This window comes from Delphinus delphis, chromosome 11 (genome assembly GCF_949987515.2).
Source record: "Delphinus delphis chromosome 11, mDelDel1.2, whole genome shotgun sequence".
NCBI classification, from domain to species: Eukaryota; Metazoa; Chordata; class Mammalia; order Artiodactyla; family Delphinidae; genus Delphinus; species Delphinus delphis.
In genome coordinates, this window is record NC_082693.1 from 84,074,002 (window position 1) to 84,098,973 (window position 24,972).

The window sequence follows — 24,972 nt, forward strand, 5'->3', positions numbered from 1 at the left end:
TGATTAACAATGTCGTGTTAGTTTCAGGTGTACAGCGAAGTGATTCAGTTATACATATACATGCAACTATTCTTTTCCTTTCTTTTCTTTTTTTTTAATTTTTGGCCGTACCACAAGGCATGTGGGATCTTAGTTCCCTGACCAGGGATCAAACTCGTGCCCCCTGCATTGGAAGAGCAGAGTCTTAACCACTGGACTGCCAGGGAAGTCCCCATGCATCCGTTCTTTTTCAAATTCTTTTCCCATTTAGGTTATTACAGAATACTGAGCAGGGTTCCCTGTGCTGTACAGTAGATATACATTCCTTTTTGGTTTAAGCCAGTTTGACTTGGGTTTTCTTTCACTGGCTACTAAAATTATCTAAGTTATACCATTACTGTTGGCTATCAAACTCCACTCTCCTCTCCTCTCAGTTCTATTGATGGCAAAGAGACAACAGAAAGAGGTTAAGAGTTCAGAATCCGTAGCTAAACTGCCTGGATTTGAACCCCAAGCTTGCCCTTGGGCACATGACATCTTGGTCCCTCAGTTTCCTCACTGATAGATGAGGAATAATAATAGTACCTGTGGCATAGGATTGTTGACGATTCGTGAGATCACAGGTAAATGCTGAGAACAGAGCATAACACTGAGTAAGACCATAGAAATACTTGTCATTATTATGCAGTGCTGTGCCAGACCTCTGTTGCTCCCACTGACGACACTTCCAAGACTCCATCACCTTTTCAGCTACTTGATGCTTCCCCAGTCTCTCCTCTCTTTCCCTCCACAGCCCTCTCCTCTCCACCCCTGCCTCTCCTACTATCTTAATGGGCATGGATTGTGGGGGAAAAATTCTTTTACTACCCGAAACAGATCCACGAGCTCACCCTGCATGAAATGGACTTTTGGAACCTTCCAGGTGTCATATACTAGCAACTAGTGATACCCACAAGCCAAAACTGTCCAAGACGCAAAACTGTATTTTCCATCTATTGGGACTGAAAATCCTCCCTTGGAAGGTGGCAGGAGGGGACCCAAGTACACAGTCCAAAATGCCACTTTCACTCTATTAAAATGTAAGGGACATAAATATAAGGAAGATAGGTATTAACAACATTAGCAAATGTTAATAATTGTTGGAACCGGTTTAAGGGTACGTGAGGGTTCATCATACTCTTTAATCTCATATGTCTGAAAATTTATATTTTATGATAAAATGTTTAAAAAAAAAAAAAGTAAGGGACATGAGGTGCTCCATGAACCAGAGGCAACTGTTTATCTTCTCAAATCACCTGTCAAGGCCCCATGAAACTTACTTGACATGAAATTTAGCATCTCTTTCTAGAAGATTCCTCCCCACCCCATCTCCCCATAAACCACGAACCCCAAGGAACTGTACAGTCCAAAAGCAGGGCTCACGTGGCTCCCACGCCCAGGCTGGGAGAAAATTGGAGCCTCGGGACCTGTCATGGCCCCTTTTCGCCACACGGGGCCACTGTTAAAACCAGATGCTGTAGGTCCTCGCTGCCATAGCTCGCGAGGGTCCTGGTACCTGCGCAGGCTGTCCTGAACTGACTCCCCAAGGAAGTCCACCCTGATCCCCGTGCCAAGCGCAGCAAGCGGGCCTGTGGCACTCCTAGGGTGACCACTTTTAGGGATCGGCTCTTTCAGTCCACATGCTGAGCCGCCTTCTAGAACATCAGCCAACCCCAGACTCCCAGAATCAGGATTCCTTCTAGCATCCTCCTCAAGGCTTCATTTTTTCAAATTGGTTGCATTACGCCTCCTTTCTGAGGAGACCATCCTCCATGGCTCCGAGGTGTGGTGCATTTGGAAGGGAAATTGCCCTCAGTGATTCCAAGCGGCACCTCTCTCTCGACAGAAAAGGGCACACGACACACTTAGAATCAGGCAGCCCATCCTGCGACAGGACCCAGTCGGTCTCTTGCTAATTCCTCGTGTGCGGGAAGGGAAGCGAGAAGGAAAGGAGCTTGAGGTCTGTGCAGTTCACCTCTGCCTGCCACCCTGTCCGGGTTTTTGCGGGCTCTTACTTCAAGAGATTGCTTGCCCTGCGTCTGCTGATACAACTCCTTCCATTATTTTTATTAAATCTACAGGACACGGAAGAAAATATAAATTTTGTGTTTCTTTTTGCTAAAATCCCATTGACTGTCCTTTTTGGACTGTTTCGGATAGTCTGTGGACTACCAGGGGGTGGCTCATATGCCTTTAGAGCAGGACCACAAAGGACCACAAAACGAGCCATGACTAAAGGACATGAGATGTTTTTCTAACTTGTTTTTTACCTAATCTGCATCCCAAAGCATGCGGTGATCTTTTTCATTATAATTTTTTAATAACCTCAATGCATACAAAATTTAGGTAATCATTATACAAATATACACTGTATTATAACAAATGCTGGCAGCAGGTGTATTTTTTTAAGAATAGGATTAAAAAATCAGATCTTTGCTTTTTCAACTGCCTGAGGTTTCTTCTCCCTGTTTTTCCTTCCGCCCATTCTTCTCCTGCTGTCTTCCTCCCTCACTGTCTCCCACTTTTTACCCTCTTGAGGTTTCATTGTTTTGCTCCCTTGATTGTTGGCCATATCCAACTGCAATGTTTTAATCAATTATTTATTGAAGAAAATATAATATTCCTGTTCTTTAAGAAACAGCTTTAGTGAAACTTTTTTTTACATCAAAGACACAAGCATACACCGGATTATGAGAATGTAAGGGCTAAAATTATAAAAAGCTTCTAAAAATGTCATAGGGGAAAAGTTTCATGACATTGATTTGGCAATGATTTGTTGGACATGACACAAAAGCAGAATCAACAAAAGAAAAAAATAGACAAATTGGACTTCATCAAAACTAAAAGCGATTTGTACATTAAGGGACACTACCAACAGAGTGAAAAGCCAACCCATGGAACTGGGAGAAAATATTTATAAGTTATATACATGATAAGGGATTAATATCCAGAATATATAAAAAACTACAACTCAACAACAAACAACCTAATTTCAAAGTAAAGGACTCAAACAGACATTTCTCTAAAGAAGACACACCGATGTTCCATAAGCACATAAAGAGATGTTCAACTTCATGGATCTTTAAGGAAATGCAAATCAAAATCACAGTGAGATACCACTTCACATCCATTAGGATGTTTTCTAGGAAAACATTTAAAATAACAAGTGTTGGTAAGGATACGGAGAAACTGAAACACTTGGTCACTCTTCCTGGGAATATAAAATGCTACTGGCGCTGTGGAAAACATACAGTAGCTCCTCGAAAAATTAAACAGAACTACCAGATGAGCCAGCTGCTGGAGGAGGTCACGGAGAGGACACTGACCACCGATTGACCCTGGCATCGGAAGCTCTTCACCCCTCCCCTGTCCTTGGAATGTGCATTCCGCTTGCCTTCCCTGAACTAGTAGCTGCCCCAAGGACACAGCCTTGAGATAGCAAGGGGTTGTCGAGACCATCTGGACAGTATAAGTGACTGAACCCTGTTAAAGCCTCTATATAAACTTTTATGATTCTGGCAGGCGGGCGCGGAGATCTGCTCATCTTGCAGCCCCCGTGACAAGCCTCGTAAGTAAGCCCCTTTGCTTGTTAAAACTGCACTTACCAATCTGGAACCATCTGCCTCTTTCCTGGGTCTCTCCTAGCCTTCAGCTCACAGGGGCCGGTTTCAGATTTTACCCGGGAAGCTCCCAAGTTTATGAACTGACACCGGCAACTCCACTCTCGGGAACGTGAGAGGATTTCAATCTAAAATGGACCCGGAGGACAGGAAATGGAGGCCCTCAGGCATGCGCCCTGGGAAGAATGAAACTTACCACCTGAGACTGATTTTCCATAAACGCCTGATTCACAGAAGACGGAGACTTATCTCCTGACCAATAAACGTCCGCCATGAATCTCTCCCCATCCTCAAGCCAGTGAACTCGCTGATTGGACTCTGGCTGGACTCCCCACTCTTTGCACTACTTGCCCGTAAATGTTGATACAACCCACCCCAAACCCTCAGTGACTCACCTGTGGCTTATACGGCATGCGTTTCCCAAACTGCAATTCCTCTGCTATTCCTGAAAAAAACTCAATTTCTGCTCATTTGAGCTTGCCCCAGTTTACCTCTTTATTTGGGTTGAAAGGTCTAGACCCAAAAGAATTGAAAGCAGAGACTCAAACGGGTATTTGTACAACCATTTCCACAGTAGCATTATTCACAATAGCCCACAGGTGGAATCAACCCACGTGCCCATCAAAGGATGAATGGGTCAACAAAACGTGGATACATATACAGCAGAATACGATTCAGCTTTAAAAAGGAAGGAAACTCTGACACACGATTCAATATGGATGAACCTTGAAGACATTCTGCTAAGTGAAATAAGCCAGACGCGAAAGGACAAATATCATGGTTCCACTTACATTCGGCACCTGGAATAGTAGTCAAATTCACAGGGACAGGTAGTAGAATGGTGGTTGCCAGGGGCTGAGGGGAGGCGGGAAATGGGGAGTTAGTAGTTAAAGGGTATGGAGTTTTGTTTTGGGATGATGAAAAAGTTCTGGAGATGAATAACGGTTATGTCTACACAACAGTGGGAATATACTTAACGCCACTGAACTGTACACTTAAGAATGGCTAACATGGTAAATTACATGTTATGTATATTTACCACAATAAGAAAAAGAAAAGAAAATGAATTCCTTTTTAACTTATGTACCCTCGAATTGTATTTTTCTTAGGTCACTGGTCCTCAACTAGAGAGAGGCAGGCAAAAGAAAAATGAAAGAAGAAAAAAGTTCTGGTGCAGATCTCCAGGAAGACTCAGAGAAGCTAGAACAGTAAGTCAAAACCAGAAGGGACTCAAGTTTTGAGCTCTTGAGGAGCTCAAGAATCCTAACAGTTACATGGCTTATCCAAGATTACACAGCTCATAAATGGGAGAGCTAACATTTAAACCCTGGAGAATGTATGACAGTTTGGTGATTTCCTCATCTTGGAGTAAGAAGTTGGGAAAGATCTATTTCAAATGGTTTTGGGGTCTTGTCTAAGAGTCTATGACAGCTCCACATCCCCCCCTATTCCCAACAAAGGTATTCGCTCCAGCAAAGTGCAAAGGGGCAAGATGTCCTGGAGAACTGCACAGGCCACCCCAGCCACTGAAGACCACACATCTCGAGGACCAACCCTAGGCTGGGGCTCCAGTGAGGAATGTGGGGGGTGGGGGTGGGAATGTTAAAGTGAGAGATGGGTGGAGTTAGGGCATAAACCACTGGTTTATGGGTGTCACATTGTTACTTAGGACAGACAATGTGTGTGGGGGGTGTGTGTGTGTGTGTGTATACTAGACTCTTTTCACAGAGCCTTTTTAAAACTTATCTCCCTTTCATCTGGAATACAAACACAAGGAATAGTTGGTTAACATTTGAAAGCTTCCATCAGAAGCCTAGAGGCCAGAAGTAACCACCAGTTCAGTATCTATGCATCACAGTAACACCAGGTAGTGAATTTAGTATGATACAGATAGGGATGGTTTTTCAATATTGAAATTAATCATGATCATCATTCCATTTTCCTTCCCTGCTGGAACATTCCCACGAGCATACAAAAATGCGGTTATTTCTCACAACTTCCAAAAATCTTTCCTTGACTCATTTCCACCCTCACCAGTTACTGCTTTATTCCTTTGCTCCCCATTTGCTGCAGAACCCAATTTTAAAAAAATCCTATTTCTCTCCTCTCACTCTTTGTTAAACCTATTCCATCCAAGTCTTCTTCCCTACCTCTTCACTGAAATTGCTCTTGACAAGTTCACTCAAAGCCTCCATGTGGCTAAGTCCAGAGACAGCATCAGTCCTCTCCACCTCTCATCGTTATTGGACACAAGTGAGCACTCCCTCTTGCCTGACCCATTCTCTTGCACCTCTTCATATCAGTGTCCCTGGAGCTGGGATCTACTCTCTACCTACTCCCACTCCTTTGGTGATGTACCCTGTCCCAAGGCCTTAAATAAAATTTACAGGGCTGGTGACTCTCAAATGTCTATGCAACTCCAGACTCATTTCTTCAACTACTGCTTGGGTATCTAACAGCCATCTCAAACGTATCATAAAACTGAATTCCTCAATATCCCCTACAAAATCCTGCTTTACTCACACCCTCCTATCCCAGAGGATAGCAACTTTATTCTTTGAATTACTCAGGCCAAAAGCGTTGGAATCATCTTTGACTCCTCTCTTTCTTACTTGCCCCCCATGCAAACTACTGACAAATCTTCTTGGTCCTCCTTGTGAAATATATCAGAGTCTGACCCCTTCTCATCACCTCCATGCTCCTCCACGGTTCAAGCCACCATCATCTCTTGCTTGGTTTATTGCAATGCCTGTTGAGAAGCCTTCTCACTTGCTCCTCCAAGGTCCATTCTCAGTACAGCAGCTGGAATGATGGTTTCCTAACAGAAGCCAGATCATGTCTTTCCTCTACTCAGAACCCTCCAATATTTCCCAGAACCCTCACAGAGGCCCTCTACCTTCCACCTCCCACCACCATGTCCACCTAAGGGCCTTTGCTCCTGCTGTACCCCAACTGGAATATTTCTCTTGATTATTCACTCAGCAAATTCCCTCACCAACTTTCAGTTCTCTCTCACCTTTCACCTTTTCAGTGAGGATTACCCTGACTGCCCTACTCAATATGTCTTTTCTAGCTCTCCAAAAATTCTCTACCCAGCCTGGCTGTCTCTGCCTTAAAATTCTTGATAATTTTTTAGCAAAGGGCCCTGCATTTTCATTTTGCACTAGACCCTACAAGTTATGTAGCCGGCCTTCCTTAAAGATCTCTACTTGTCTCTGTCTTTTTGATTTGTAAAAGAAAGAAAACAATAGTACCCTTTCCATAGGAATTTTGAGAGGATTAGGTAATATATGTTAAGAACCAGGCATATTAATATACATAAATTCATTCAACAATAATTTACTATTTGTCTGCTGTGCATCAGCCACTGTTCTAGGAACTGGGGAAATGCCTAGAGAAAATGGCTTTCATGGAGCTTGTATTCCAGTGAGGGAAAGAAAGCCAGTAACAAACAAGATACTGTCACATGGGGTAAGTACTATGCGGAGAACTAAAGTGGAGTGGTGTGATGCAGTGGCTAGATGACCACTCTTGCTTAGGTGATCAGGGGCAGCTTCTCTGTGAAGTGACATTTAAATGAGAACTGATGACAAGAAAAAGTCAACTGTGCAAAAATCAGAGGGAAGAGCATTCCAGGCAGAGGGAACAGCAGGTGAAAATGCCGAAGATGGGAACGAACTTGAGGTGTGGGGGACACAGAACAAAGGCAGGATGGGGGCAGCAGAGTGCATTAGAGAGGGCTTCAGGACAAGGCCAGAGAGAAGACCGGAGCCTAGATCAGGTAGGACCCAAAGCCACAGCGACCAGTTGGTGCTTGATTAAAAGTGTGATGGCAAGTCATTCAAGAGTTTTAAGCTGGGAACATTTGGGCTTACTTATATGTTTAAAAGGTAATTCTGACTGCTATTTGAAAAATGGATTGGGGGGACAAAGGTGGAAGGAGGGAGGGCAAGCAGAATGCTACTGGGATAATGTAAGCCAGAGATGATGGCAGCTTGAACCAGGGTGAGAGTGGTGGGGATGAAGAGAAGTGGTCAGATTCATGCTAGGATTCTAACCACTGAAGGTAGAATCAATAGGAATTGCTGGTACTCTTGGTGGAGAGGAAGAGAAACAAAAATAACTCGAGTAATTGGGAGGATAAATGTTCACTATGATCAAGTAAATATGAAAAATTATTATGTAAATACCAAATAAAAACAGCTACTAATAGTTGATTAGTAATGAATCCTAATTAAGAATTATGATGCTATCTTTTTTTTTTAAGTCTTTATTGAATTTGTTACAATATTGCTTCTGTTTTTTATGTTTTGGTTTTTTGGCCATGAGGCATGTGGGATCTTAGCTCCCCAACCAGGGATCGAACCCACACCCCCTTTATTGGAAAGCAGTCTTAACCACTGGACCACCAGGGAAGTCCCTAGGATGTTATCTTGAAATAACATCCTAATTAGAAAGGTGCCCTGAGGATGGTGAATGCCCAGTAAACATTAGTTGATGGAATGAACTGAGGGGAGGGAGACCGCTGACAGGGAGGGAGAGGGGGGAAGCCAGAGAGAAACACTGCCTACTTCACAATTTTGCCTAAAGCAGGACCTGCTGACTGGTCTTCACAAAAAGGAAAAACAAAAATCACAAAAAAAAGAAAGTTTGCTGCCTGGAAAGATTTGCCCTAACAAAGGAAAAGGAAAGGGCCAAGGGGACAGGGAGACACGTGTTTGGACACATCCCCTGCCTGGGAAAGCTGACTCCTGCAAGGGCCAGGATCTGATGAGTGTGCAGGAAACCCTTTTGCCCTGTCAGTTCCTAGTAACAACCGGGCGCATTTATTTACTCTCTCAAAGCACGATGCAGAGGAACCAGGAGGGGTGTTCAGGGCCAGGTGAAGGCATGACATTTATTTATCCATCTGTGCATTCAGCACTTTCCGTCGGTTGGGAAGCATAAAGGAGAAGCGATGCCATGACCCCAATGTACTGCTACCTGGAGACATAGCACTTCAACCCAAACCAATAGTCTCTTGAGCCCTGGTATCTTTTTTTTTTTTTTTTTTTTATTTATTTAGCGCTGTGTTGGGTCTTCATTTCTGTGCGAGGGCTTTCTCTAGTCGTGGCAAGTGGGGTCCACTCTTCATCGCGGTGCGCGGGCCTCTCACTATCGTGGCCTCTCTTGTTGCAGAGCACAGGCTCCAGACGCACAGGCTCAGTAGTTGTGGCTCACGGGCCTAGTTGCTCCGTGGCATGTGGGATCTTCCCAGACCAGGGCTCGAACCCGTGTCCCCTGCATTGGCAGGCAGATTCTCAACCACCGCGCCACCAGGGAAGCCCAAGCCCTGGTATCTTATACGTGCAATAATAACCTTCCTATAAATTCAGCCCCTGAGAAATGGCAGTGTACTAAGAGGATGCCTCTCCTTGAAGATTCAAAGTTTAAAGTATTTCCAAATCATGAACAGTGCTACACAGGTACATGTGGGGTGCACCATGTGAGGTTTAGTCCATTTTTGACTTAAAAGAGTGATATTTCGTATGGTTCGGCCTGATATTTACCTCTGCAGGCTGATGAAATAGTTCAGGCAAAACACCGCCATGACCATAAATCCTAGCTTAAGTATAGCCCCACTACACTCTCCTCAAAATCTTAGAATGTTGGTTTCCTTTGAGAAAGTCATTTTGAGGGATTTAAGCCAATTCAGATGACTTGGGGGAGAAAATAATTTACCTCTAGTCCTCTAGGATGCACGCAGATTTCAAGCCAACCACCAAAGGTGTTCAAGGCTTAACGAAATTTGGAGGGAGAGACATCTTAGGGTGAGAAACGTGAAAAGAAATGGTTTATAATATCCTTTAAATGTGGAGAAGCAGAGTGGATATCATGTCACTCAACCCCCTTATTTTATCATAGAGGTTGAAGGGCTTGCTTGAGGTCAGGATCAGTGGTTTGGGGCACAACTGGAGCCTGACCCTTGTATGTATTGAACCAACTCTCTTTTCTGAACCAATATTCATCACAGATGGAAAGAGTCTGGGACTTGTGGATTAAAACCATTTCATAAGAAATAGAAAAATATTTAACACAAGTTACAAGAATTTGATTTCCCAGGTATCAAAATAATAATCCAAAAGAAAACGATGTGGAAAAAACTCACCAAGAAACAAGGACATTTTAGAATGAGTCATTTAGAGGAGATTGCTATGTCAGAGCTGAGTGGCATCAAGAACAGAAAGAACTGATCTTGGGCTCAGGGAATTTAAAGAAAAAAGAAGAGTATGTTTCAATAATATTTGGGGGGGGGGTGATGGTGGTATTTTACTTAAATTATCCAACCTGTTTATCTATATAGCTGAGAAATTTTCACTTCTGTGAGTTATTCTGTCAGTCATCTGTATTGAGCCCCTGCTGTATATCAAGCACTCTTCCAGATATTTGAGATCTATCAGTTAAGTAAACAGACAAAAATCCCTGCCCTAAATGAGCATGTGTTCTAATTAGGGAGAGAGGCAGCAAACAATAAATATAATAAACTTGTGGACTGTATGGTGACTTAGAAAGTGATACATGCCAGGGAGATAGAAAAAGATAAGGATAAGGGGCTTCCCTGGTGGCGCAGTGGTTGAGAGTCCGCCTGCTGATGCAGGGGACGCGGGTTCATGCCCCGGTCCGGGAAGATCCCACATGCCGCGGAGCGGCTGGGCCCGTGAGCCATGGCCGCTGAGCCTGCGCGTCCGGAGCCTGTGCTCTGTAACGGGAGAGGCCACAACAGTGAGAGGCCCGCGTACCGCAAAAAAAATTTAAAAAAAGAAAAAGATAAGGATAAGAAGAAGCAGGAGTAGCGGGGTGGGAGCTTTCGGTACAGTAGTCTGCATAGGTCTCATGGAGAAGGTGGATTTGAACAAAGGCTTGAAGGAAATGAAGGAGTTAATCAAGTGGCTCTTTAGGGGAAGATTTTTCCCGGACTAGACAAGTCATGAAGGGAGAGGCATGCGTGGCAGGTGTGTGCTCCACCACGTGCTCTGTAGAGTGGTGTGGTAACTGGTCCTGGAGCATGGCTAAGTTCTTTTACATAGAATAGGAAGCCTCAATCCATCCAATTTGCCCATGTCATGCTATGCCATGGACAACAAGACCAGTAGATCACGGAATGGACCATCTGGAATCGGTGACACTTCAGTTCTGGCCCAAGTATGCCTGTAGTTGTATGAATCACAACCGTATGCCTTTATATTTGCTCTTCAGGACTTCTGGTGGCCATGACCTTGTCTCATGTGACAACAAGTAGGACTAAATTCAGTTTAGCATTTTAATGACTGAATTAGATGAACCACAGATAATCCATTCATCAGCTTAGGCATCAGCTATCAGAATGGTGGTCTATCATAACAGGCAAAGCACACGATTAGAGTAAGATTACCGGGCATCTGTTACTAGCTCATGCTAACTTACTGACACTGAATAAATCACTCAATTCCTTTAGGCCTCCATTTTCATATCTACCAAATCAAGATATCACCTTTTACCCAGTCTATTTCCCAAGGTTGTAATAAAATTTAAGATAATATGTGCAAAAGTATGGTGGAAGTTATAATGCACGAGGCAGTGTTACTTACCCACTTCTGTGTCCTCAGAGCCCAGTATAGTGTTTGGCATTCCATAAATGTCTGCTGAATGAATGAAAGAATGAGTGAAATTTACAGTGTGATGGCAACTAAAGAAAAAAAAAATCATCCTACTAACACGACATATGTCTATACAATCAAAGGTATTAGGGAGTATTCAGGACAACTACCTATATAAATCAAGCCAAATAAAATATTACTTAGACTTTTACTTGAAGACTTTTTAAAGAGGTTATTTCAAACCATGATATTAAACTACAGGCTACTCTCAGTTTAGCTTGTTAAGTCCTTTGATTTAGAAAAGTGGAAGCTATTCTTACCCAAAGCAGAGAAAGGAGAAGGGCAAAGAAAAAAAAAGAATTCAACATTGCTCAGCAGATGGGTACAAGAAAGAGCTTTAAAAAAAAAAAACAGAAGAATGTGGGTTTCTTTTTAGTAATTTCTATATCTGGAATATAAACAGCTATCGAATTGTTTCAATGTTGACATAAGATATGAAGGAGAGAAGAAACTATATTGTGTTCTGGCCAAGATGTTTCAGGTGCCAAGAATTCTACCCAATTAGTACACAAAAAGAATATCGAGGAGAATCAACAGCAAGCTATTCCTATAATAAAACTGGATTCCACTGAAAATGCCTACTCAGCATAAAATCCACAAGCTAGGATAGAAAAATACATCTCTTCTCCTGGGAGACTACCTTTAATGCTACTTGAAATTATGAATTGAGATTCTGAAAGTCTGTTTTGTTAGTTCTGTTTGTTCCACCTTGGCCTGAATTTAAATTTTATCAAGCACCACATTTCCAGCTAGTTCTCTCTGATTTTGAAACCGTGGGTAATCATTAGTTAAATCCATTTCACCTGTTATCTGCCTTCACTAATCAAGGTCGTTTTAATTGTTGCTGCAAAATACTCACAAGTCCTCCAAGCTGCATGTAGCGTAAACGATAAGATGTTTGCCTGAGTCGTCTTCAGGAGCTTGAAGTCAGCTGCGTCTAGTTCGAGCTGAGCTGGTAAAGACCTGTTAAGACCACCGACCCTCCAACTGGGCATGCGCGAGTGTCCGCCCAGTGACCTTTCGAACTTGCGGAGGCCTGTAGCCTAGTTACACCTGCGCAGAATGTCAATTACCACCCCTTTTCCAATCACTTTCCCCACGCCCCCCACGCCTCAGACAGTCCTGCTTCTTTATTAGTTGTTCCGTAGATGTCCCGGAGCCGCTTGCCTTCGCGGAGGTGGATTTGAAGTTTGTTCTCCAGTTTCTTCGTTTGGTTGCCTTGCGAGTAAGCCCTCTCTTCGCTGCAAACCTCAGCGTTAGCGTTTTTTGGCTTGCTGTGCAGCGAGCAAGACGAACCTGGTTCGGTAACGATTTCTCATGCTGAAAGTTTTCAGGGATGTAGTATTGTTTTCCCTTTTCTAAGTTTTTACTTCCCAAGGCACCATCTTCATTTGGAAAAATTCTACGAGTTCTTGGATTTGTTGAACCTACATGAAGCAACTTTTTCAATTTTCTAGACAGCTGCTCAAGAGAGACCAACAGGTAGCTGCTGTTCCGAGCTCTCTTTCTTCTTTAGTCTAGCAAAAATTGCAGGGAGAATGAAAAATAAATCTTGACCAGAAAACTCACCTTAGATATCAATTTCTGGCCTTTTTTATTCCCCTGCAAAGCAAAAGATACAATTGATTCCCCAGTAAACAGTTAGGTTTGTTCTACTTCAGAAGCATAAGCTTTGACCCGTTGGCCGTCTCACGTCCAGAAATATCTTGTTCACGATTCAAGATCCAAAGCAGTTCCTGGAGATGATGCTTCAGCATCAACCAGTGGCTTCACACTGCCTGGGTTCAAGTCCCCGCTCCACCACTTACTAGCCTTGTGACCTTGGACAAGTGAGTAAACCTCTGTCTGCCTCTGTCTCATATTGCAAAATGGGGATAGTATATGATACTAATACCTCTGTCCTAGGCTTGCGGTGAAGATTGAGATAAAAGTTTAGAGTGTCTGGCATGTGTGAAAGGTATGTGTGTGTTTGTGATGGTGATGATGAGGACGCTAATGTTGGTGATGGCGAGGATGGTGATTCTCCCTCCTTGGAATGCTGGTCAGGGCACACGTGAAATGCTTTATTAGTCCAAGTGACCAAGGACTAAAGTCTCGGTAGCTGGCATGATGTAGAGAAAGGACCACTGACAACTCAGAATGCTATAGCCATAGGGGATGCACAACAGTATTACCCAGGAAGTGTCCCAGCCCCTCTTTTGCCTTTTCCAATATGGGAAAAGTCTCCACATTCCAATCAGGAAATTAATCCTCTCACCCAAGAGGAAGCTCTCACCTCTCATGTTGTCACCGCTGAGGACAGATCGCGGGGGCAAAGGAGGTGAGTACTAGTCGAGGGGGACATAAGGAGGAAGCAATGAGAGAGCAGGAGGACAGCCCTGGGCAGGGGAAAGCCATTCCCAGGTCTTACGTGCAGCGTAATAGGGGATACTGGAGAGAACAAACTACCTGTGTAGTATTGTTGATTTAAAATCCTCGTCTGGCTTCAGCGGTGCCCTGGCGGAGTGGACGGGCCATCCCGTCAGAGATACGTGTAACACGCCGTCTTACTGTGACCTAGGAAAGTCTGCCAAGGATGTCTTCAGCAAAGGATATGGGTTTAGCGTGGTCAAAATAGATCTATGTAGTGGAGTGGAATTTTCTACGTCTGGTCATGCTTACACTGTTACAGGGAAAGCATTAGGCAACCTAGAAACCAAATACAAGATTTGTAACTATGGGCTGACCTTCACCCCAAAGTAGAACACAGTACTTTTGGGACAGAAATCTCTTTGGAGGATAAATTGAAACTCAACTCAAATTCACTCAACTCAAGGCATAAGTTCAACTCAAGGGTTGAAACTGACTCTCGATACCATATTTGTCCTGAACACAGGAAAGAAGAGTGGGAAATTAAAGGCCTCCTATAAACAGGATTGTCTCAGTCTTGGCAATAATGTTGATATAGATTTTTCTGGACAAACCATCTATGGCTGGGCTGTGTTGGCCTTTGAAGGTTGGCTTGCTGGCTATCAGATGAGTTTAGACACAGCCAAATCAAAACTGTCACAGAATAATTTCACCCTGGGTTACAGGGCCGCAGACTACCAGCTGCATACTCACATGAACGATGGCATTGAATTTGGAGGGTGGATCTACCAGAAGGTGAACAAGAAGACTGAAACATCAATAAACCTCGCGTGGACGGCAGGCAGGAACAACACACGTTTTGGCATCGCTGCTAAGTACAAGCTGGATTGTAGAACTTCTCTATCTGCTAAAGTAAATAATGCCAGCCTGATTGGACTGGGTTGTACTCAGGCCCTTCAACCAGGAGTGATACTGACCCTGTCAGCTCTCATCCATGGAAAGAACTTCAGTGCAGGAGGACACAAGGTCGGGCTGGGATTTGAACTAGAAGCTTAATGTGGTTTTGAATAAAGCATCAGCTTTGTCCCTGGAGGTGGAAAGAAATGAACCCACTATGTTTTGGCCTTAAAATTCTTCTGTGAAATTTCAAAAGTGTGAACTTTTTATTCTTCCAAAGAACTGTAATCCTCCCCACACTGAAGCCCAGATGTCGAGTCCATCCTAAGGGAGGTGCTTGAAGGCATGCCCGGAAGTTGTCATGTTCGTGCCACGTTTCAGTTCAGTCCCGCAGTGTTATTTTCAGTGTGTTGCTCGGCAACGGTGTAGTGTCATGTTACAAAGGAGATGACCTGACCCTCCAGTTGTCCACACGTCCTGCACCACTTTTTCATGACCTTGTAATATATTGGTCTCTGTGCGATAGTGGAATCTTTGGTTTTGCATCAGAGTAAAATAAACCAAACACATTTGGAAAAAAAAAAAATTCCTTGTCTGAAAACAACTTTGAATGGTTAAGAGACAAACTATAACAATCAGCAAAAAGGAATATGGACCACAGTAGAGAAAATGACATGCCACCCCGTGAGGGACACACAGATCAGCAGAACTGCGTCAACGCGGGACGGAGGAAATCCAGAGCTACCTCACAGCTACACTGGGCTAAGGGTGTAGATTTGTGTGGCTGTTGTCTGTGACATTAGCATATTCTAATAATATTAAGAATGGTTGAGCACCCACTATGTGCTAGGCACCATTTTAAGCACTTGTTCATTGCAGGGAGGCGGTGGTAGGGATTTGAAATAACTTGAAGAACCTCTGTTCATAGCAATCGAATGAGCCTCACAGAAATACAACTATTCAATTCCTAAACAAATCCATGTATTTAGAAATGTTTCTAATGCAACTAGTAGATAAAGTCTATGAACAGGTCCTGAACTGCGGAATCCCCACGGCCCCTGGCAAGCAAACTTCTACATCCTCGTAATTTAAAAATGGAACATTCAACCTGCTAAAATCTAGGATAGTATTTCCCTAGGCAAGAGCAATAGAACATAGATCTGGAGGTGCTAAGGTTAGTTTGCAAAGAGAAAACATCTCTTGGTCTAAAAGTTCTGGAAAATACTGCCTTAAGCAAAGTTGAACTGTTTTTGTTTGGTTTTGTTACCTTATGTTTTACTGAGGGATGTCTCAGAACCTTTAATGAGCTAATCAGCATGGTCAATCCCTAAGAAAGGGACGGCAGAGGCAGGGTTTTCCAAATTATCTGATAGAATTCTTCCCCAGCACCCCCTGCAGCATCTTCCACAACTATTTAGGAAATGCAAGTATGGTTCATTCTCCCCCCTCCAGGAATCTAACCCATTCCAAGACCCAGACACTTATCCATGTTCTTCAGAGAGAAAACAATCAGAAAAAAGCTTCCAATTTCTCTCCTTCACGTATTAGTTAAGGTAACACAGCTGCTATAACAGATTAACCTCAATCTCATTGACTTCACACAATAAAATGTTTTCCTTAAGCAGCAGTCATCCGTGCAAGTGGAATCACCTAGGAAGCTTTGAAAACTACGATTTCTGTGCCCCACCCCCAGACGTACTGATCTGATTGTTCTGGAGTAGGGTAGACACTGGAAAAAAAAAAATAATAAGCTTCTCCAAAATTCTAAATGAGGTTGAAATCCACCGAACCAAGGGATTGTAAGGACTTCCTCATCTGGCGTCTTCTCATTCAGACCTCTGGGTTAGCCTCTGAAGGGCTTATCTGTACCAGAATTTTCTTGGATTATTGATCAATATAATGTAATGTTATTTCAAAAATCCAGAGAGAAAGATTTTGCAGAGTAAGGATTATTTAACCAAAGCTAGTCTCTAACTGCCAGTCTCCCAATCGACTCAGTGTCATGAGATGTACCCTCATAAGCCTGCCTTGTTGATTAGCACAGACATTATCCTTTGTGTTACTCGGCCTGACAGTTTTCTATCATGTCAATGAGACCGGAGCACCACCTGCTATTTATTCATTAGCTATTGTTTTAAGCAGTAGAGGGTAGTGGTTAACAGTACTGGATCTAGAGTCACCCAGTTTGAAAACTGGATCCTCACCTACTAGCTGTGTGACCTTGGAAAAGTTGTTGCCTAACCTCTCTGCCTCAGTTGCCACATCTATAAAATGGGGAGAACAATCCTATTTCACCAAGAATTATGAGGATTAAACAGGTTAATCCACGGAGAAGTCTAACATAGTGAGAAGCACATAGTAAGTTTTCAACAAATGTTGGCTATTGTTATTTTTCTTACTTTCAAATGTAGGTCTCTGCTCTAAGCTGCTGGGGACACAGAAGATGAAGGCTAGCCCCTCTCTGCAAGGAATTCACAACTGGGCACAGGAGACAGACATATCAACCAGAGAATTATGATGGATATGACTGGGCTTTCGTAGAATGATGCGCAAAATGCTGGGAAGGTCTCCAAGATGATATTGGAGGAGCAGGACAGGAAGCCTTCTTGGAAGAGATGCCATTAGATCCGGGCCTCGAAGGGTAAGATGAGATCTGTAGACTCAGTTATTTGTTACTGAAGTGACCTGGAATAGGGGAGAGGATGGGTCAAAAACCCAACCAATGGCATCTGCAAAGAGACATTTCTTTGTGGTAGAGTTTGCCACCATCCTCGTCCAAGTCAAGGACCCGGCCTTCTGCAACATCCCCTCCGTGCCTGGAACTGTGCCCATTTATGGGCATCCCTGCTTAAACTGCCTGATGGCAAGCTCAGACCTTTGCATTCAGGGGGAGAGGCCTGCAGTTTTCCATGGTATGGCTGCGTGAATGTTGGCAGGGCCTGGGGCCAGAAGTAGGCAGGACCAGAGGCGGATGGGCAGGGCAGTAGGAGGCAGGAGCTTTTTCTTGGGAGTTTCATAAGGCACCCAAAATTCCGGACCATGTCTCTGCCTCAGCACCTTGAGGATATCCTGTCATTGAGCCAGACGTGTATACAGTTGAGAGTGGCCGATTTCACCACGACCCCTAGATTGGCCATTTTTCCTGTCTGGAGGCAGTTCTCACAGATCATCTGTTTCAATCCAGGAAAAGGAGAGGAAGAGATTTAAAAGCAAACACTGAAATGAGAAAGAATTCACTGGGCGTTCGTCAGACTAAGTTAATGTAGCTAAATAGTCCTGACAGGTGCCTGACGTGGAGAAGAAGCAAATATTTCCTCACCATGCTACAAATTTTAATACTTCTTTTTCTTGGATTGGTGGCACAAAATCTCTGTTCCCTGCCTGAGACTGCAGAGCAGGTAAGATGAAACTTGCGTTTTTTTAAAATGTGTTTACGTTCACCATTGTGTACATAAACTTTTTTGCTTTCCTACGTTGTCCTAGGTAAATGGTACTATCTGGACTTCACAAAATAGAAAGCTTGTGGAGAATAGGATTCTAATGGGGATCTGTCCGAAGGGGTGCTAACCCTGTTCTATTCCTGCGTTAAAATGCCATTGTTGGGATCTCTGATTTAAGTGCTAACATCCCTCTATCTATTGTGGATTTTGCTATCCTTTTTGTTGGTTTGCTTTAATGAATACCGCCCATTGCATCACTCTGAATGTAGACAATAACAATGGCTGTAGAGAGCTGAGTAGAGAGGAGCTCTGGGGACTTCCAGGTTGGGTGATAACTGATGGAGAAACACAGTGTCACCAAATGTGCCGGGAATCCATCCATCTACCTACCACGAGTTGAGCAGAAGTACCCAGGGCAGTCGAATGGCTAGTCCTTGTGAATGACGCCAGCACTCCTGCCTGCCCAGCAGGCTCACGTGAGCTGTCATCCTATAGCAGGTTCAATACCAGTTCTGCAGCAAGTCCAGGCTAAAGGAGGGTATGTGAGGGACTCTCCTGACAGTCCAGTGGTTAGGACTCCATGCTTCCACAGCAGGGGGCATGGGTTCAATCCCTGGGTGGGGAACTAAGATCCTGCATGCTGCACAGACAAAACTAAAAGTAAATAAAGCGGAGGTATGCGAGAGGCAATCTGAGTGATTTATTTAAAATGTATTTCACGAGATAGGATTTCTGCTCTATTAATAATAAAACATAACCATGATTCTGCATCTGTGCCAGGCAATTAGTTTTACATACGTATACACTCTTCTTTCATATTCCTTTCCATTATGGTTTATCACAAGATACTGAGCATAGGTCTCTGTGCCGTACAGTAGGACCTTGTGATTTATCCATTCTCCATAGAATAGTTTGCATCTGCCAACCCCAGGCTCCCAGTCCATCCCTCCCCTATCCCCCCACCCCCTTGGCAACCACAATTCTGTTCCCTGTATCTGTGAATCTGTTTTGTGCCAGACACGTTTTTATCAACACCAGTTTTACTCCAGTTGGCTATACTCTGATGAGGTTTTTCACTGAAACATTGGCAGATGGCATAAGGGTTAAGTGCTCCAGCTATGAGGTTAGATAGGGGCGCGTTTGAACTGGGGCTTCTCTTTGTTTAACAGCTATTTGAGGACCAGTCACTGCTCCATGGCTTACTAGCTGTTGAACCCTGAGCATGTTACTTGGTCCCTCTAAGCCTCAGTTTCTCCCCATCATTGCTCCACAGACAGCAGTAATTATCATCCACGTCACCACCATCATCATCATTGTGGAGTGCTTGCTTTAGTATACAAGTCAGGCCTTGACTGATTTTAAAGCTGAGTTTACTTTTTAGACGGGACTGTGTGAGAGAGAGAATGAGCCTTTCCATTGGAAAAGGACAGTGTGAAGATCGAGGGGTTCCTTGAAGAGAGAGTATTCTGGCTTACTAAGAAAAGAGAAAGTACTGTCACCCCATAAACTTGTCCAAATGGGAAACCCTAATGTAAAGAAAATCCTACTTAAAAGAAGTGTAGGTATGCCCTAACCATTAAAGGGAATCAATTCAAACAATATCTAAGAGCGGCTTTTATTATTTCACAAAGAACATTCTAGTGTTGTTTTGGTTCATAATGATCACCAAATGAAAGCTGCCAGTAAAAACAGATTTTGTTTTCTATACACCACTGTACAGTATGGGGAAGAGCAATGACTGATCAAGGAATCATAAGGCCACTAACTGACAGTGTGACCTTGGGCAAGTCACTGGACCTACCCCCACCTCAGTTTTCTCCCCACTAAAATGAGGATGATGATACCTCCCCTACTTGTCTTTAGGGTGGTCAAGATCAAATAAGATGATGCCTTTGGAAGTGTGCATAACCATATATTGCCCTGTAAATGTAAGCTTTCTTCTTAGGCAGCCTTTACGTATTTCAATGAACTTAGAAGTAGTTATTTTCCCACCACCCGTAACCTAATGCTGGGCCCAGGGGATAAGCTGTGGGATGACAAAGAAATAGGAGAAGTGGTCCTCTCCAGCAAGGGGTTTTTAAGTGGAGAGAAAGACAACAGAATGTGCTCCACTGTCCAGCCATAGGGAGAAGTCGAGAAAAGGAAGAGAAATGAGTGTGGTTTTGTGGACGTGGTGTTACACAGGGTGTTGAGGTGTGGATAGCCAAGGGGAGGGGAAAGAACACTCCGATGAGGAGAGGCAACAAGCCAAACACAGGTAAGAACAGAAATGTCACAGGAACAAGCATTTATGGCCTATGATATTCTAGATACTGGACTAGGTGATTTGCGCGTGTTACATCACTCAGGTCTCAGTAACCTGCAGGGTGGTTATCCATATCCCCCCTTTACAGATGATGGCAAAAAGTAAGGAATTCATTCAAGACTGTATGCTTAGCAACATACAAAAGTTGATTCTAAACTTAGGTCTTCTGAGCCTCAAGTTCAGTGTCTCTTCATCCTACAAAGCTGCTGCTTCTTAAGCTTGATGGGGAGATGAAGGAAACTTGAGAAAGAGGATCATATCCATGAAGGATCAGCAACAGGATCGCGCACAAGGGATCCTGAAGACGAGGCCAAAGTGTGTCTGTGTCATTCATTTTAACAGTGAATTCTCTGCCACCTGATGTTGCCAAGTGATTATTTCTAGTGTGTCTGTGATTTCCCACAAGTCATTCATTCAGATGTCCATTGACAGACGAATGGACCAAGAAGATGTGGCACATATATACAATGGAATATTACTCAGCCCTAAAAAGAAATGAAATTGAGCTATTTGTAATGAGGTGGGTGGACCTAGAGTCTGTCATACAGGGTGAAGTAAGTAAGAAAGAGAAAAACAAATACGACATGCTAATGCATATATATGGAATCTAAAAAAAAAAAGGGGGGCACTGATGAACCTAGCTGCAGGGCAGGAATTAAAGTTGTAGACATAGAGAATGGACTTGAGGACACGGGGTGGGAGGGGGAAACTGGGGCGAAGTGAGAGTAGCATCAACATATATACACTACCGAATGTAAGGTAGTTAGCTAGTGGGAAGCAGCCGCATAGCACAGGGAGATCAGCTCCGTGCTTTGCGATGATCTAGAGGGGTGGGACAGGGAGGGTGGGAGGGAGACGCAAGAGGGAGGGGATGTGGGGACATATGTATGCATATGGCTGACTCGCTTTGTTGTACAACAGAAACTAACACAGTATTGTGAAGCAATTAACTCCAATAAAGATCTATTTAAAAAAAAGTCAAATATTTACTAAGCACTACTATGTGCTAGACGCTGCTCTAGGTGCTTAAGGTACAGCAGAGAACAAGACAGGAAAAGATCTCTGCTCTTACGTAACCCACGTTCTAGCTGGATTATCATCAAAAGATTGCAAACATCTTTGGAGCAGGAACTGTATGCTTCACAGCATTTAGCACCCAAACTAGACTATTCCTATGGAATCAATGCTGAAAGAATATTCTTGAGACCTGTTGATCTGTGATCAATTGATCTTGAATAACCTGCTTACAATTTCCCATTTGAAAAGCGTACCCTGCCGTATACTTCTGGTTTCGCATTTGGATATGTGTAAATAGCGACATTGCTCTACTTTGCTAGACTCCAGACTTGAGATCAGTTATGGCAAGTGGGTGGTATAAGCAGCACCTTCCCTTGCCCACAGCCGTGGTAGACATTGCTTGTTGATTCCAACACTCCTTGCAGATAAGAGGGAAAGACCCACCAGTCATTACCAATCAACCTCATTGCCATCCCTGTCGTTTCATTTACATGAAGCTAATGGAGAAGATTGGCCAACCCAGGCTCTGCTAATGGGACTTGATTTTTTTTGTAATGTTTTCACAGGCAAAAAGATGTGATAAGAAGTCTCGCCTTACAATTAGGACTGAGTGCCGATCCTGCTCATTCAACTTTGGAATGAAATGCCCAGATGGTTACACCAAGATTACCAATGGCACCATAGGGATCCGAGATTGCAGGTACCCATTATGAGAAAATATGTGTGCTGGAGTCTTGGAACTCAAAGGATTGTGAATCCAAATTGAAACCTCCCAATTCAAAAACTACGAAGCGGGCTTCCCTGGTGGGGCAGTGGTTGAGAGTCCGCCTGCCGATGTAGGGGATACGGATTCGTGCCGTGGTCCAGGAGGATCCCACATGCCGCGGAGCAGCTGGGCCCGTGAGCCATGGCCACTGAGCCTGCGCGTCCGGAGCCTGTGCTCCGCAACGGGAGAGGCCACAACAGTGAGAGGCCCGCGTACCGGGGAAAAAAAAAAAAAAAACTACGAAGCATTTCCATGATTTTCTCTTACTCTAAGGTTATATTGAACCCAAACTTAAGTAACTTACAACTATGACCTTGAGTCTAAAAAATATATTACAATTCATGTTTTCATACAAAATTGCACCAAAATATTCTGCCTTCATCTTGCCCTTCTTTATTTTGAAAATCTGGGGTTTGTTTCCTTTGGAAAAGGTTCTAGTCAGAACATGTTAAAAGCCTTGGGTCTGATAGTCATCTTACAAACTAGCTATGCACCCTGATACTAATTAGAACCCAAAGAAGGGAGACAAAGGAATTACAGCTTTCTTGCATTGTATGTGAGTGTAGCATTTTTGAAGCCCTCTTATGATTCAAAGCTCTCATAATTCAAGGTTAATCCTTGCAAAGGATGACAAGCAGTTCTGCCCGCCAGCTCGTGGATGCAGCCATGCAGCTCAAACGCAAACACAAATTTTAATTTACTCAGTCTACTAATTCAAAAATTAGTACTCAATGAGTTTGTTTTTAATTCAGGGGTGAAGAATTAGAAGAATTTTGTGTAAAATGAAACCGTTAACACTGTGAGATCACACTGTTTTAAATTCACATTTGCTTAATGCGACTGTGCTATAGCCTAAAACCCCAAGTCATCATTTTTAATAGACGTTTCCCAACATTACCTGGCCTGGAATTAGCGAGCATACACAGCAGTTAACCACTTAGTTACCAAAGTGGGCGTACATTTGTAACCAGATCCCCTGAGAAAGTACATCAGAAAGCTTTGGGGTTCAAGGTTAAAATTATATGAGGACTTTACTGAGAACTCTTTATACTGATTTTTTATTTTCACGGCCAAAGTGCGTATTTGGTTGTGTATCCCACCCCACCTTCCCCCCACTTCCCACACACACAGCAGATAAGATTATTGCATTCAGGCTGTCTGTTTTAGAATTGAGAACTTTGATCTGTCATTCAGCTATGCTGAAACAAACCCAAGACTGGTGTTTTTATATAAATTTTTTAAATTGTAGTTGAACTCCAATGTTGTGTTAGTTTCAGGTGTACAGCAAAGTGATTCAATTATAAATATACATATATATATTCTTTTTCATATTCTTTTCCCTTATAGTTTATTACAAGATACTGAATACAGTTCCCTGTGTTATACAGTAGGTCCTTATTATTTATCTATTTTATATATAGTAGTGTGTATCTGTTAATCCCAAACTCCCAATTTATCCTCCCCCCTCCCACTTTCCCCTTTGGTAACCATAGGTTTGTTTTCTATGCCAGGACTTGTTCTTGAGGGGACAGTTTGGTTCTCTCTTGGGCTCCCCCTGTCCCTTTCTTTGTGAAGAGATGTCCCTGCCAATATGCTCAACCTTTCAAAGAAATCATCAACTCTATCTCCAACTCGACTGCCCATAAAGCCAGTAGCTCTTTGGTGAATCAGCTACATTCCAGGGACTGGTTTAGGAGCACAACCTTGAACTCACCATCACACTATTCTTAACAGCCCCATAGTAAGAAATGATATTCATGGCTCTAGATATACTGAAGTCAAGTCCTAGAATAAGTCATCCATACAGAGATCCCTGTAAATAGACAAGCATTTAACCTCTGTAGACTAGCTATTCCAGAACTGTTCCTCAGCTGGTGGTACAAAAACGGTTCTAAGGAACTCACGATTATAGCAAGAAAACCGTGGCAAATTTTGCTCACTACATTACAACACCTCTCACAGAAATTTTCTATCTATGGTATATGCAAAACATGTGCAAATCCTGAATGGTCAGTTTATTTTAAATCCCCAGGTACTGTGCATCACAAAACTCTTGATCTTTCCCTTCTTGCATTGGCTGCTAGGACACTCAGTGACAAGTCTGAAGCCCACCTCTAGTATGTGCCTAGAACCTAGCATCATTTCTTTCATCTACTAACCTCACTTCTAACATTTTAGATATCTCACCCTTACTTTCATCCTTCCCTGATTTTTTCACGTTTCTTACAATTAAAGATGAATCATGATCATGCTTTATTTTACCTAGGAAGCAAAATGTGCTCAATCTACATATTTTAAAATACAGGCAAGTATAAAGGCCTAAATAAAAATCTATGGAAATCTCGCTGCCCAGAGTTCACTGTGTTGCCCTAATTATGGGTTAATGTCGTCTCTTTACCCTCCAAGGTACACCTTTGAGGTCAGAACATACTCGCTGTCTCTCCCTGGATGCCGCCATGTCTGTAGGAAGGAATATCTCCAGCCTCAGTGCTGTCCAGGCCACTGGGGCCCAGACTGCATGGGTAAGTGTCACAACACTTTCCTTTGATGGTATTTGGTTCTCAATGTCTCGTTTTACAGAAAATCAAGAGGAAGGAAGCCTGATAAAAGAGAATGTTAGCATCTTTTTCTAGAAATTTCCATTTCCGTCTATATGTAGAAAATCTTTCTAGCCCTGTCAGCTTTTATATCGATATCTGCTTTCCTCCATTTAGAGATCTCTCTTTAAGACAATTCCTTTACAAGTCAGAAAAGGGGACAATTGAAAGGATATCCATTTCTATAAAAAAGATTATTGACCATAGAGAGGAAGTAAGACTGCTGGGCTATTATAACCTCAATACAATTTTCTTTAAGAAAATATTTGATTACAATACCTCAAAGA

The 24,972-nt window shown here is 43.1% G+C and overlaps 3 protein-coding genes across 4 annotated transcripts in view; 2 read left to right on the top strand and 1 right to left on the bottom strand.

Moving 5' to 3' along the window:
• The window catches only part of LOC132434000 (uncharacterized protein C12orf42-like), a 365,625-nt gene extending 352,799 nt beyond the window's left edge, over window positions 1-12,826 (bottom strand). The window contains 2 exon segments of the mRNA XM_069541209.1: window positions 11,246-11,299; window positions 12,174-12,826. Of these exon segments, the coding sequence (XP_069397310.1) occupies window positions 11,246-11,299; window positions 12,174-12,309 (190 nt within the window). The 5' untranslated portion in view covers window positions 12,310-12,826.
• A 150-nt stretch (window positions 12,827-12,976) lies between these two features.
• The window catches only part of STAB2 (stabilin 2), a 162,721-nt gene continuing 150,725 nt past the window's right edge, over window positions 12,977-24,972 (top strand). Inside the window, exons 1-5 of one of the 2 annotated variants that reach the window (XM_060025489.1) lie at window positions 12,977-13,143; window positions 16,972-17,201; window positions 17,745-17,958; window positions 21,889-22,022; window positions 24,495-24,610. In XM_060025489.1, the coding sequence (XP_059881472.1) occupies window positions 17,881-17,958; window positions 21,889-22,022; window positions 24,495-24,610 (328 nt within the window). In that variant the 5' untranslated portion in view covers window positions 12,977-13,143; window positions 16,972-17,201; window positions 17,745-17,880. Of the gene's footprint in view, window positions 13,144-16,971; window positions 17,202-17,542; window positions 17,959-21,888; window positions 22,023-24,494; window positions 24,611-24,972 lie in introns of those variants that run through there. The other variant, XM_060025488.1, reaches the window with a different exon arrangement.
• Window positions 13,890-14,719, top strand: LOC132434001 (voltage-dependent anion-selective channel protein 3-like). The gene is given in 4 exon segments (XM_060025493.1): window positions 13,890-13,911; window positions 13,947-14,060; window positions 14,063-14,099; window positions 14,140-14,719. Coding segments are annotated over 4 exon segments (753 nt in total).